This window comes from Delphinus delphis, chromosome 8 (assembly GCF_949987515.2).
Source record: "Delphinus delphis chromosome 8, mDelDel1.2, whole genome shotgun sequence".
Taxonomy (NCBI): Eukaryota; Metazoa; Chordata; class Mammalia; order Artiodactyla; family Delphinidae; genus Delphinus; species Delphinus delphis.
Genome location: NC_082690.1, coordinates 28,210,332 through 28,225,113, shown reverse-complemented (window position 1 = coordinate 28,225,113; position 14,782 = coordinate 28,210,332). Strand labels below are relative to the sequence as shown.

Below are 14,782 nucleotides of genomic sequence, written 5' to 3'. Positions count from 1 at the left end.
GTTGAGCCAAGGGACCCAAGCCTTTTTGTCAATCTTTGATTTGATTAATTGGCCTAAATCTTGCCCCAAGCAATTGCTGGTCAGGTTTCTCAGTGTAATTTTTTCCTACCAGCTTTTAAAATTTATCCAAACTGGGGTAATTAGAGCAGATTTGTTTGGTGGCCTTGTCGGGGAGCACCAATGGGGGGTCCCTTTGGCTCACACAGTCCTAGGTAGTGCTGTATTAAAAACCTTTGTTTTGATCCCATCAATGTTCATTTTATTTATCCCAACTCTTAATAACCATCTAAAGATTTCCATCTTGCTGTGGTGAGTTCCATGACTCTTCCCTTTCTGATTCCTCTTTATTCTACCACTTTCAATATTTGCTTTATTTATTTTATTTTTTAACAACCCTTTAAAAATTTCCATCTTGTTGGGAAGAGCCTCTTTCTCCTCAATTCTCTTATTAATTAATCTAATGTTTTTATTAGCATCTGTAAGACCCATTGAGGGGAAGCGGAGACCACAAATTTAATAAGGCTTCCTGAACAGGTTTTTTGTTTTTATTTTTAAAACTAAGAGAGTTCTTAAGGTTAGCTGTTATATGTCATTATATCCACCTTTTAATTTGGTCTTTCCATAGGTACCAGTAAAATAGCTGTTTATGATGAGAGTTTTCTAAAAATTGACCAATTTATAAGTTTTTCCAATTCAAAGGATCCATCATCTGGCCATTGATGAGTAGGATCTTAATAGTGATTCAAACCAATAAGCCAATTTACGGAAAGACCCTGAGGTAACTTTCCAGACCATGGTACCACGGACACAAGAGGCGTCCCGAAGTGAGGGCATGGATGATGTAGTTCCCATCTTCCAAAGGCTCACTCCTAAAAATATTCTAAGAAAGTTTGAGAAGATAAAGGCCCCTTATGGACTGGACCCCTAATGACAAAACTCCTCTGAAAGCTGGCACAGCTGGACAAAGAGACTGCTCAGAATCCCAGTCTATTTAACTGGCTGCCAAATGCACACTGGTATGTGGACCTTTTGGATGGCAGAAACCAGAGAGATTTTTCTCATTAGTATATAAACTAAACTCTCAAGGCATAGAAGACAAAAAGAAAACTTGATCAGACCAATGGTTTTCTCCTTATAACAAATGACACAAAAGACAGAGACAAAGAAAAACAGTGACCATCCTTGGGAGAAAAAAGATCAACAAACCAAAAGTAGTACTCTACCAAATTTTAAACCAAGAGTCACGAAGTCCAGAGATATTTTGGGGTGGCAGATTTTGTTCCCCAGCAATTCCCTGAAATTGTATATCAATCTGGATTTTGTACATTTGTGCATTTTTCCTGAGAAAGTATCCATGCTTTCATTGACTTCTAAAAGAAGTCCATGACCAAAGGAGGATAGAAAATTCTACTCTGTGACCTAAAATTGACAAAAGTCAAGAAACTAGACTGCATGAAATATTTGTAAATATAACATTTAAAAAACTCAACAGTAAAAATACAATTAAATGTTTTATTTATCACAATCTCTAGCTAGTGTGCTGACTAAATTTACTGGCAGATATCCTCACAAATATCATAGTGATCCTTCTAAACATCACATTCTTCAGACCTAGTTCTCAAATAGGAATTAGTCATGCAAATTCCAAAGAACACAATTTAGAGACAGTTCTTGGAATCTAGCCTGGTATTAACTCAATTTGTTCAGTTCTTTTTGTTTCAATTGAAGTATGAAATACAAACATTTCTATAGACTAACTTAACTGCATATATGTCAGCCAAAATCCAAAATAAAGACAATAAATCCCTCATTATCAAAGTGGTTTTCAAATGCTCATTATAAATCCTGCTGGGTCTGAATTGTCTTTCCCCTTAAAAAAAAAATTTCCCTCTGAATTTTGATATTAAATTATTGATCAATAGTGCCATTTTATGCAAATCTTACCTGTCATTGCATAAGCAAACTGGAGTGAAAACTTAATAACTTTTCTAAAAATGTTTGCATGTATATATATATGGAGAGCAACTCAGCCCAAATTCTGCCTTTGGAAAAAAGTGCACAAATCCAATGAAGCAAAAAGAGCCTTGTGCTTGTTTACTGGAAGGAATAATTTGGGGAAAAAATTAATAGCATAGCTACAAGTTAAATTGAAAACAGTGGAGCATTGATAAATGCTGAGAATTAGTCTTCCAGGCCTAAACAGCTGATAAACGGTAGAACTGTGAAAGCAAATACCTTTCCTTAAATCAGATATATTTAGTTAACCTCTTATTATTTGACAGCCTATTGATTTTTATTCACTTTTTATATTTCCTTGAGTGATAAAATAGTTCTTTTTCTCAGCTAGTTATTAACTGACTATATACAAAGTTCTGGGATTTGTTGAAAATTCTGTTTTCCTGCTAATTTACTTTAGCTGCCTTTATGTGGGGATGGGAAGGGGATGGAGGGGGACATCATTAAACCACAAAAGTAAAATCCCATGTGATATTTGCTCATGTCTACCTATCTCATCTTGTATATGGGATGGACTTCCATGTATGCAACACTTGTTACAATACTGACAATATGGCCATCATTTAAATATCAGAATGAATAATCTATACAGAGTTAGTTATTATTTATTTTTCATGAAATTACTATTTTCTTATTAGAGTAGCCCTAGAAAAACTTCTGCATATATTTACCTGCTACATAACAAAATTTAAATCAAATGAGTTTTCCGGTCTGGAATTTTAGTTTGATTTCAAAAAAAAGATAGAGTGAATATGTTATATGATGGAAGATTTGTTTTAATTGCCTTTTTAAAAATTACTGCAAAACATTGAAAAAGACTTTTTTCTTAGAGTGTCTAATACTTGTTTGGAAAAGAACAAAGCTGCCAGCCATGGAATCTCTTTTTCTAAAAACAGAGCTATATTTATATTTTTTTAATCACCCACGTAGCAGGACTCAAGTTTATTCACAATCACATTCATTTAATCCGGCCTAAGGGAAAAAACTCTCCTTGTCTATGTAAGTTCATGTGAAACAGCAAGGCTTCTCTCTAGGCCACTGAGAGTTTCATTAACCACCTGCCGATACTATCTGATGGGTAGACGCATACCTCTCTTCCTGACCTGTTCCCCTCAAATAAGGTAGAACATTTGTAGAAGCCAAATGCATCACATTTTCTCCATTCAGCCTGTGACTAGAGACACAAAACAAAGTGAACCAAAGCAAACCATATTATCAGAACAATGAATGTTTTTTCTGAGATCCTTAAGAATAACTTCTAAATTCTAATTCTTCCTCAATTTTTCTTGATCCAAAATAGAATATATATTTTGATTTTCATGAAATAATTCTATTAGGCATTATATTATAAAATAATTAAGAGAGTGTTTTTGTTTGTTCTTTACTGATTATTAAAGTGTCACTTTTCATTGCAGAAAATTTGGGGTGAGTGCGGAAGCATAAAGAACAATATGCAGTCCAAATCAATCATAATCCCACTACCTACAGATAGCTATTTGTTGTATTTCTTACCAGTTTTTTTACATTAACATTTTAATATATATATATCTATATATATATATACATATAAACATTATATATGTTTTTCTCAAATGAAGATCACAATGAATATACAAATTTTTTTCTTTTTTTTCACTCAACATTAAGCATTTCCCTGGTCATTAAAATCACGTAATGATTGTTAAACATTCAGTCATATAGATTATTGGTGCTTACCAATACTAACACCTCAAGAACTTTGCGAAAATGTAGATACACTGCCCTAATTCTGATACAGCAGAAGATTCTGATACAGCAAGTTTAGCCCTGAGCATCTGTATTTGTAATAAGTGGTTCTGACACTCAGATCAAGCTTGAAAACCACTGCTGTACACTAAAGTCTACTTACTTCTCCCTTTCTGTTGGGCATATAAATTGCTTTCAGCTTTTTGCTATATAAATATACTATAACATTTATTATGTTACTCTGTCAACATCACTGATTAATTTCTTAGGATTGATTCCTCATAGAGGAATTATTATCAATAATTTTCAATATTGTCAATAATTTTCAAGGGTAAGAATTGTTTTTAAGTTTTTGTTGTACAAAACCATATTATTTTCTTTCCTGGTTTAAATTCTATTTTCAGTGTATTAGGACATTAAATCCTTGACTGTATTGAATATTATCCTTACTTTTATCTTTGCCAATATGAATAGCAAAAAAAGAATTTGCATTTCTTTAATTCACATTAGTTTAATTCCAAGTAAAGTTGAATTATTTTTATATGATTTTGTACTTCTTCCTGCATAAATTATCTACCAATATCCTTTGCAGGTTTTAAAGGATTTTCTTATGTGTTTTACACAATTGCATGTTGATTCACATAATTTTTCAGTTTTTAAAAAATATATTAAAATGTATCAGGACTACAAAAAAACTTTCTAGCATCATTCAGGTAAATATTCTGGACATTTTAACACCTGATCTTTAAATTTTATAGAGAGTTTAGTATGAAGAGAACACTCAAGTTAAAAGAGTACAGGCCTAAAACTAAAGAGACTTTCTCATGTGTATATAATTAATGGATCCTTTTTTATAAGGATAATAAAGCATTAGCAAAATTACACAGTAGTTTAGACAAATAAAATCCATTAGGTCCATATATTATTGATATCAGGGACAATAATGAAGTGTTCAACCTACTAAGTGAAATGTAATTGAATTTGTTTTAACCAGACTAAATATAATATTGGAAACTATTTATTCTACAAATTATATATACCCTGAATATCTTGTGTGCAAACAATGACTAAGTCTAAGGCTTGTATATCAGTCCTTTACAATAATATTCTCAAATCCAGGAAATCATAAGAATACTTTACTAAACAAACTTTTAAAAATTTCTCTGTTTATATAGGTAAACATTTCATCAGATGTAAACTTTAATATCTCACCAACAGAAAAAATTATACTATAAGAATTATGCTCTAGAAGTAAATACAATGAGTGAGGCATAAAGTAAACATAAAAGCATATCTAAATCTATAGAATTTAATGATAAATTATTTACGGAAATGTAGAGAGTAAGAGATAAATATCTTAGCTTAAATTAAGCATGGTTTCAACAAGAAAATCTTAATTTGCACTAATTTACCCAAAATTAATAAATGGAAAAAGTTTAGGTCTGTTAATTTCCATTCTAAAGCTTTTGTTTAGTTAACAAAAATGGGTCCCAGATGCTAGGGCAAGGAGAGATGGATTTTCATAGTCTCAAACTCAACTGAATGATTGCAGGAGTAAAAACTCCTGGAATTTTTTCCAGAGGTCCTGGAATTTGTCCAGGTGAGCATTTTTGTTCCAGGCCTGAATTAAGTTCTCCATCACCTCACCACTATGAAAAAAGCTATTTGGAGTGGGGTTTTTCTTACCTAGGATTCCCCTAAGTTATAAAAGGAAAAGGCAAATAAGTATGTTACCTGGGTCCTATTGCAGTCTATAAAAGGTCACTGTCAACATACCTGGGCTCTCAAATGTGGTTTATTTACACTTCCAGCAAAAATATGATCACTTATTGTTGTTTCTTCCTCTCTTTCCATTTTTAAATGAAAGCAATCCATTTCGATTGAGTTTATTCTGTAAAAGCTGCATTTAATAGAATGAAAGGAATAATTAATGTAAAAAATAGCCCACAATATTTTTCTTCTTTCTTTTATCTGCTTGGCAGATTACTATTATGGCTTCTCTGTGCTTAATCAGGACAAGAATATCCTTATCATCAATATGAGTTTCTGACATAGATTTCAAAATCTATGTCTGAAATGTATGAAGGGGATTCCAAAGTAATAGTAAAATGTGCTGCAGCAAGGATCTGCTGTCTATGTGCCTTATTTACCTGACTCCTTATGACTTCCTTAAGCTTGCTTGTAATTATTCCTTCAGGGTTCCTTTTTCTTTTTGCCTGGATAAAAAATACTTTTTAAACTAGTCTAGAAAACTGAGTAAAGTAACTTTATGTATATTTTAAAAGTCAGTTGATGATTCTTATTAATAACATGTAAAAGTGATGCATTCTATAAAATAGAACAGATGTTCAAATAGTCCTTACAGATGTGGTTTATGCTGCATTTTAAATAGCAATCTAAGGATGCCTTTAGACTTAAACTGATTACATAGAGAAATTACATCTTTAGTCAGACAATTGTAGAAAATAGCAGGCACTTTTAATTGCCAAAGAAATTTTGAAATCCTAAAGACTGTCTCTAAATATTAATTACAAAGTGCCTTCATTTAAGAAAAGTAAAATTTTACTTCATTAAGTAAAAGTAAATTTTACTGTGATAGTATTATGTGAATTCTATTGAAGGACCACAGGAAAATGTGGATTGTGAACTGGGCGGTGACTTACCTACGGGTCAAGTATATTATATTAACCAAATATAGATACATACACACACATATATAAGGATAGCAGTGTGAAACTGAACTGTTTTTACATGGCCTATTAGATGTTGTTAGAAAGACAATGTCTTAGAATAACTTTGTAGAAAGCTTTATTCCAAACAGTTTTCTCAACATAAAGCTTTTTTTCCTTATCCATTTTTTAATTTTGCTTTTCTGTTTTCTATTGTGCTGTGAAACTGTCTTTAGATATGTTTATCTTTAGAAACTGTCTTTAGATATACTAGATGGCTAGTAACCATGTTAAATAACCCTCTCATGAAATGATTTTAGTTTTATCAAAGGAATGGTCTAAACCAACATATAAAATAATTGGGATACCACTTTATTGGAAAAAAATCTAATAGAAATGTTTAAGACTAAAGTGGATTATAAAACTAATTTTCTACAAAATAGAAAACTTTAGTTGTTAGCTTCACTTCATTGAAAGACAAATATATTTAGCTTCTTATGGACGTAAAATAAATTAAAACAACCCTTTTCTCCCAACAGCATTTTAAAAAAATAGATGACTCTAGCTTCACTGAATATTCGTTCATCCCTAGATTTCAGTCTGGTCCTTTTGGTGATTAAACTGACAACTTGGTATTGTTCACTTCAGGAAGTATATTAATTATTTTACACCACTAACATGGGACTCACTTGGAAATGTGGGGACAGCTAATTATTTACTTAGCATTTAATAAATGGTAGTCTAACTTTTAAAAAGTGTTAATCCTGCGCTTCCCTGGTGGCGCAGTGGTTGAGAGTCCGCCTGCTGATGCAGGGGACACGGATTCGTGCCCCGGTCCGGGAAGATCCCACATGCCGCGGAGCAGCTGGGCCCGTGAGCCGTGGCCGCTGAGCCTGAGCGTCCGGAGCCTGTGCTCCGGAACGGGAGAGGCCGCAACAGTGAGAGGCCCGCGTACCGCAAAAAAAAAAAAAAAAAAAAAAAAAAGTGTTAATCCTCTCAAAGTGTGTGGTTTACTCATGGGAAATGTTTACTCTCCAAGTGGATCAGACCATTACAACACTGGAAAATGCACATCATTTACCTGAAATATTACAAAAACATTTTAAAAGAATAAATACATTAATAGGCTGATTTGTGGTGAAATGTGACATTTTTATTAATCAACTAAATGATATTTCACTTGCAAATCAATGTTCAAATGCTACTCATTAACATGAGGTTGCTTTGTTTTATGGGAGGCAAAACCCATGACACATTTTTTTAATCCTTTTAGAGAATAATTAGAATGTGCTACCCTTATTCCCCTAAAGAGATAAACATGGAGGAAACCTAATCTAGTGTTTGTTTGCAAAGTCCATATCAAATGCAGCATGACTTCCTGTGGTTTAATTACATAATTTAAACAGTCAAATTGGATATATGATCCTGGTTTCTAAATAGCATCTAGTGACTTTAAGAATCAACACGAAATTCAAATATAAGCTCCCTGAGAGCTTCTACTACATTTCTCTTGACTATTCTATGACTTCCAGCCCAGGAAACTGAACCAACACAAATAATAAAAGGAATAATAATTAAGCCATACTCTTTGTTGTCAGAAAATCTGTACACAAAAATTAGTGGCTGATTTGCTGATTTGTTTACGCAATTATGTTTTTCCTTCTGGGAATGAATTTTCATTTGTCTCTTACCGGTGGTTGACATTCTTAGAGGTAAAGGAATTCAAGACACAATTCTTTGTCAATTACTAGTAAATTCAAGTTTATTACTGTTTTGCAAAAAAAAAAAAAAAATCCATGTAATTGGTTGATGTTGATGTCAGTTACTTGACAAGAAATGAACTGTGAAAGTGAACAACACCAAATGCTACAGGTTTAATACACTTTGAAAGAAACTACAATTGCCTGGTGGAAGGGGCTGCAGGATGACAAAATGAGAGGTTTATTTAGCGTCTGGGAGAAGCTTATAAAAGAGCTTAAATCCTCATTCCTTCTAACATCTTAACAGCTGTGCAGTTTCTTACAAAATATGTTTTATCGTTTCAAGAAATGCTGTTAACCTCGCAGTTTTAAAACTGAATGAACAAGGCCTCTTGGACAAATTGAAAAACAAATGGTGGTACGACAAAGGAGAATGTGGCAGCGGGGGAGGTGACTCCAAGGTTAGCCTCAATGTCACCAAAAGCGGGTAAACAGTATGTAAAGTAATAGGTGCATCTGCTGGGAGACATAATTTAGACCTACTAATACCACTGAAGTTGCTAGTCAAGTCCCTTCACAAACTTAAGTATGCAATTACTGTCAAAGCAAAAATATTTGCAAACAATATCAATTTGGGGACACACTAACAAACCTAACTAAAATAGTCACTGAAAATCTCTGGCTCTGAAGAAGTTATGGATCAGACATAGTCCTAGGAACCTCCGTTTTGGAAAGCAGGCTTTTGAAAGAGCAATTAGCGAAGAGGAGAGAGAACAGAGAAGTTCAGTCTGTCTTGTTTTCCTCACGAAAAGAGCTGCCACGAAATGTTTTTAAGTAATAACAATAATCTGACTCCACTAAATCAGGTACCTACCAGAAAGACATTTCTCCACTTAAAACTCTCAGGCTTCCATTAAATAGCAAGTTATATAACAAATCAAAGGTAATCATATGAACTAGACAGTTTTTGCCTTCCATAATGGGCCAAACTAAAGAAATATCCGGCTACAAAAATAAGACCAACTCAGTTTTATCTTTACTGCATCCCTGTCTTATTTCCAGCTTCATAAAATAATGTTTTGCTTTTATTTCTAAGCAGAAGTTATTAACTAGTGTTCCAGAACTCTTCTTCACTGTGGATAGACATAAAGAAAACCAATCCAGTGATGGGAATATTCTGACTGAATTTTCTTTCCTTACATATCTTCATCTGGTATGTAAGAACATTGAAAAATTTTAAATATACACTCTTTATTTTAAATTCTAGAGAATTGCCCAAAACAAGTAGTCCTGCTCATCTTCAGGTTCTTGGTTGGGCTACAAATTCTCTCACTTGCCTGGCCACCAAACCCAGAGAATTATGCTCTGTTTAAAAAGGGTATATCTGTCAAGGAGGCTGCAAACCTCAACCTCTTCCAGTGCTGGTAACTTCCCCCTGGATCCTGATCTGAAAAGCCTTTCAAATTCAGCTTACTTGTATATTTCCATCTTATAGACAGCCCTGTTGCAGGAGAAGAAAAAATAAACTTTGCAAAATGAATATTCTGGCCGCAGAAGGAGGCATGAAAAAGGAGGAGACACAGAATTGTGTGGACCCAATTCTGATCATCCATCTCCTATCCTGAGGGAGAATCTGAGTCCCTGGAGAAAAAAAGCAGAGAAAAGCTAGAGAGAGTCATCAGGGATTCTTCTGAGATGGTTCCCCTTTAAGACACCTCCATTCAAGACAGCAACCGTATGTTTTCTTCAGAAGTATTAACTCTTTTATATTTTGGAGCCCCAACTTACCTAGAATGTTCTGATCATTTCCATAAAAATATGAATACGTAAATAATATACACACATAAATAGAAAATTGCTCATTTACACTAATAATCTACTCCTCTATGCAAATTAGAAATGTAAGAAAATGTACTCTAATAAGACCAGAGAAAACAAAACTGAAGATATTCTATTCAATTAGAAAAACTTTGTTTGCAAATTTTTATTTTTATCACAAATATAAACAAAGTATAATATTGCTTAACAGATAAAATTTTCCACAAAAAATGAATAATGAATTCCTGTTTTAGTGTATATTAAAGACTCTTAGACTCTTTCCAGAGAAAAATAAGCAAGCAGAAGCAGAAATGTACACATAATGGAAAAATCTATGTAACAAAAGTCATTTTACTTTACTTAAATAAGGGATTGGACAACTCAATTGAATTTTAATCTGTTTGCATACAACATTGGTACATAATGGACACCAAATAAATATATGAAGATAACCTTGTAGTTTTCAAAAATCAAACTGCTTATTCCTGTACTTTCACCTGTTACTTTCACCAAACATGAACTATAAGATGACATTCTAAAATGTTATTTCATATTTTGAGTCATTTTCTAAAATGTTATAAAAATTAACATAAAACGTATGTTAATTACATATATAATTACAGTATGTTCTATTTTCCCTCAGGAATTTTGTTTTCACACTAGAAAAATATTTCTAGTCGGTTGTATATTGATATAATATTTATCACCAATAGAATAGGTAATAATAATAATACCCTACTCTGCATTTATTTTAAAAGGTGGTATTTTAAATGGCCTGACCTAACTTAGAATCAAAGTAAATTACCAGGAGATAGTTGCTGCTTTTAAATTTTTGTTCTGTAGCTCCTTTGGGTGACTGATTTTCTTTTTAAACTTACCCCTTCCATTTGGCCTGATCTTTATCGAAAGAGGTGAAAGGAGGAAAAGTGCTGAATTGGAGGAAGAGGCTGGCTCTTAAGCCTTTGCTAAGTATAAAGCCAAAGCAGAAGAGAAAATTAAATACTGCCAGTTTATCTACAAGGCACATTGTGTGAAATGCACACTCAGTGATCTCAGCACAAGTATACAAATCATCTGGTGTGATCTTGACATAAAGAATCTTAGTAGGAAAAAATTAACTTTCCTAACAGTGATTCATCTGGCAAAGGGGGGAAAGCATGGAAAGCTGTACCACACATGAATATGTTCCAATGAGGGGCTAACTGACCCACCTGTCATTTACAGGATTATAACAAGGAAAGACATCTCCAGCCTTCCATACAGCAGCACATTATTAAAGTTCTGTTTTACCTGGGCTATGCACCAATATCTATGGGTAAAAGAAGAAATACCCACTGTTGATTGATTGATTTAATATAATCAACAACTGAATTATTTGGAGTCACAGTGGCAGCTTCCAGTTCACAAAATAATTAGCCTCTCCACTCAACTGATAGCCATTCCCAGAGCATGACCAAGGCAGCCCTACGCCAGAGGCTCCACAGAAGAAATAAGGGAAAAGGTCTGGTATGTTAAATGAAATAAAGTGGAAAGGCATGATTTGAGAGGGGATGAATTTGTTTGAAAAATTACTCCTTTGAATGTTATTGTGCTGTGGCCTTTTTTATGGTCATAAGAAATTCATACTCATTCTTGTGAATAAGAGAAATTTACTAATTGGCAATGAACCAATTTAAAAGTTTTATTGCAAAGTCTAAAACTCATATCCCCTTTGATTAATCTGATATGATTTAGTCTGAGCACAAATGATACACAGAATTTTATGCCAATTTTTATGTGAGTTGTTTAATCCAGGTTCTAGTTGGAAATTTTGGCAATACTTGTAATCATCAATGACCCATAATGCTAATAATATCTACAAAATTATTGATTTTTTTCTGTTTGTTTTATACTTTATTCTCCTCTTATATATATAAAAATAGGCATACTCATGGATGTGGACATTCATATTTAAGTCATTTTGTAAATGTTGTTACCAAATAATGAGTTCTTTAGGAATTATAGTAAATCTCACAATACCCAGTTTTTAATTTGGCATTTTGAAGAATACAGTCCATTCCTGACTTTAAAATATGTTATACTTGCAAATGGCCTTCTCCCCAGCCATGGAAACCAATGCAATAATAAAGGGATTATTATGGAACATATGCATTCATAAGCAAGAAAAAATGTTGTAAACAAAGACCAGTAGGGAAGCTAACCCTTGGAGAAGGACTCTCCTAGTAATGAATTTCTTGCTCAGTGCCTGACATTCCACCAGTTGACCATTAAGCTTGGTTGTTAATAAATATCTATTATTCAAAATTCCAATCTAATCTTATCCTCTAAAACCAGACTACTGGAGTGAATAGCAGAATGGACAAAGAGGCAAGGGGAAAATGAAGCAGGTAGGAGAAATGGTCCTTAAGAAGGAAGAGAGATAAGTCAAAGGCAGTCTTCATTTAATCCAGCGGTCCCCAACCCTGTCTGCAACCTCTTAGGAACCAGGCCACACAGCAGGAGGTGAGCATTGGGCGAGTGATAAGCTGCATCTGCCACTCCCCAGCATTACCACCTGAACCATCCCTCCCCCGACCCCTTGGAAAAATTGTCTTCCATGAAACTGTTCCCTGGTGCCTAAATGGTTGGGGACCGCTGATTTAATCCATATTTTTGGATTCAAAATAGCTGTCCCATCTATAAGAAACTTTAAGGAAACTGCTTTCATTTTCCTTCTCTTTTCAGCATTAAGTCCTCCTCCTCCCCGCACAACCCATGCAAGAAGTACAATATAGACTAATATAAGGTACTTTACACGTGCGTTAAAAAGGCTTTGGTGAGCTAGCCTGGGGACCTAAAAACCCTTAGTATCAGTTAAACAAAAATGCTTGTTCTGGATTCAGAATAATTTAAATGTAATAATTTTACAGAGCCCCTACCCTGAGTCAGATATCCTTGTAAATATTTTACAAAGATGAATGAGATGTGGCTTCTATTCTCAAGGAGTTCACAGTTCACCAACCAACCCTCAGGTGTAGTTTTGTAACAATCATTTCATAAATGGAAGTGGGGGATGTAATGTGGGGGTGGGGAGGTTATAGACAGTAAAATCTAGATTAACTGGGGCTAACCAAGGACCCCAATTAACCATAATCCTCACCCCACACCCAAACTCAGGTTTTTAGTACAAAGCATTAAATCATGCTGACATTAGATTTTAATCCAAAAAACAATATAATATTTTATGAATGTGGCAAGTGCATATGCTTAAATTGAACAATAAACCTTGTAAGATCTTTGACATTGATACAAAAATTTAATTGAATTCAGAAACCAGATAAACAAAAACTTATATTTTAGAAACTTTTTTCAGAAAAACAGTATCAAAAAAAAAATGGATTTTAGTTTAACTGTTAATCAGAAAACTCAATTAACCAGAAACCCCTATTTCCTATGTCTTCTGTTGTTAATATTTTCAATTACACAGACCATTACAAACCCTGGTTCAGGTACTTCCTAGCTGACTAGATGAGTTAACCTCTCTGTGCTTTGGTTTCCTCATTTGTAAAATACAGGTGATAATAGTAACTAAACATGTAAAATATTTTTAATAGTCCCTGGTACATAGTGAGTGCTCAGTAAATGTTAGGAATCATCATCACCATAATTATTAATGCATTACCTAGTTGTGTAGATAGGTTCATAGAATTAATCCCTTGGTAACCAAATAAATGTATGCTGTGTTTCTCCAAATGCACTCAATATTTCCTAGAAGAAGTGAAGCATTAGGAGATACAGCCAGACAAAATGATTGTGGCAGCCTTAAAAATGTCAAGAGGAATGCAAGGAGTCTCTCTCCGAATGTAAAAGCAAAAAGAAACGAAAACCAAACAACCACAAAAACAGTAACAACAGAAGATCCTAGGCGTTACTGCTTCCCATCCATCTTTTTAGGCTTTATTCTACACACACAGAGGTTAACATGGGAATGAAAGCCAGAAGAATTCTTAGGTTCCTCAGAACACTGACACTGACTGACAAGTGAAACTTTCCTCTCTGAGACTCCTTGTATAATATTTAGTATTGAAGGACTCAAAGACAGTAGAAAAGAAAAATGGAATTTTATAGTATGAGGAGTTTGTCTGTTTATAAAAATCTTGGTTACCCCTAACCTATCATGTATTTGTTCTAAGAATTTATAGAATATATTATAATTACTGCACTTTATACTTAGAATATATTCATATGGTAGACTCAAGATAGATGAAAATTATTTCTGGTGATATTATTTAAGTTAAATACTGCAATTCAGAAGGAAAATATCAGCATGGGCTTATACTTTAAACTAATGATTTACATATTTGTCTTATAAGGACTTTCCTCTGCATGAGGTGGCCCTTTGTCAGTAACACCTGACTCACCTTCCTCTTTCAATTAGGTCTTGGATGAGAGTGGCAAAGGAGTCAATTTAATGATGGATACTGTAGCCATACATTTAAGGCATAGAGTAAAATTCCACTAGCTGAATCATAATGCCGGCAAGAAATGAAACCAGTCCTACCTAGCTTCTATTTTAAGCCTGTCAACCTATAGCCACTTCCATTAATTTTGAAAGAAAAAAAGGAGCTTCTGGACTTTGAATGACTCCACGTTTATGGTGGGAAAACTGAAAATGCTCAAGAAACCCAATCCAGGCTAATAGTTTTGGATTCACAGTAATTGCATACATTTTATTTAAAAATCGTCCCTAGCAGTATGTGCCTGTTACCTAAAGCGATGGAGCAGGCCCCAGTTTTATGTCTGATTTGAAACCTGGGCCTACAGTACAAGACATAACACCTACTGTGGCCTCTGCTCTGTCACTTTGCCATGCGA

The 14,782-nt window shown here is 33.9% G+C and overlaps 1 protein-coding gene across 2 annotated transcripts in view; it reads left to right on the top strand.

Moving 5' to 3' along the window:
* Positions 1-14,782, top strand: part of GRIA4 (glutamate ionotropic receptor AMPA type subunit 4) — a 515,737-nt gene that overhangs the window by 491,565 nt on the left and 9,390 nt on the right. Inside the window, exon 14 of one of the 2 annotated variants that reach the window (XM_060018031.1) lies at positions 8,457-8,571. The exons of the other annotated variant lie outside the window; for it this stretch is intronic. Coding sequence (XP_059874014.1) covers positions 8,457-8,571 — 115 coding nt within the window. The remainder of the gene's footprint in view (positions 1-8,456; positions 8,572-14,782) is intronic. 2 annotated transcript variants of the gene reach the window in all.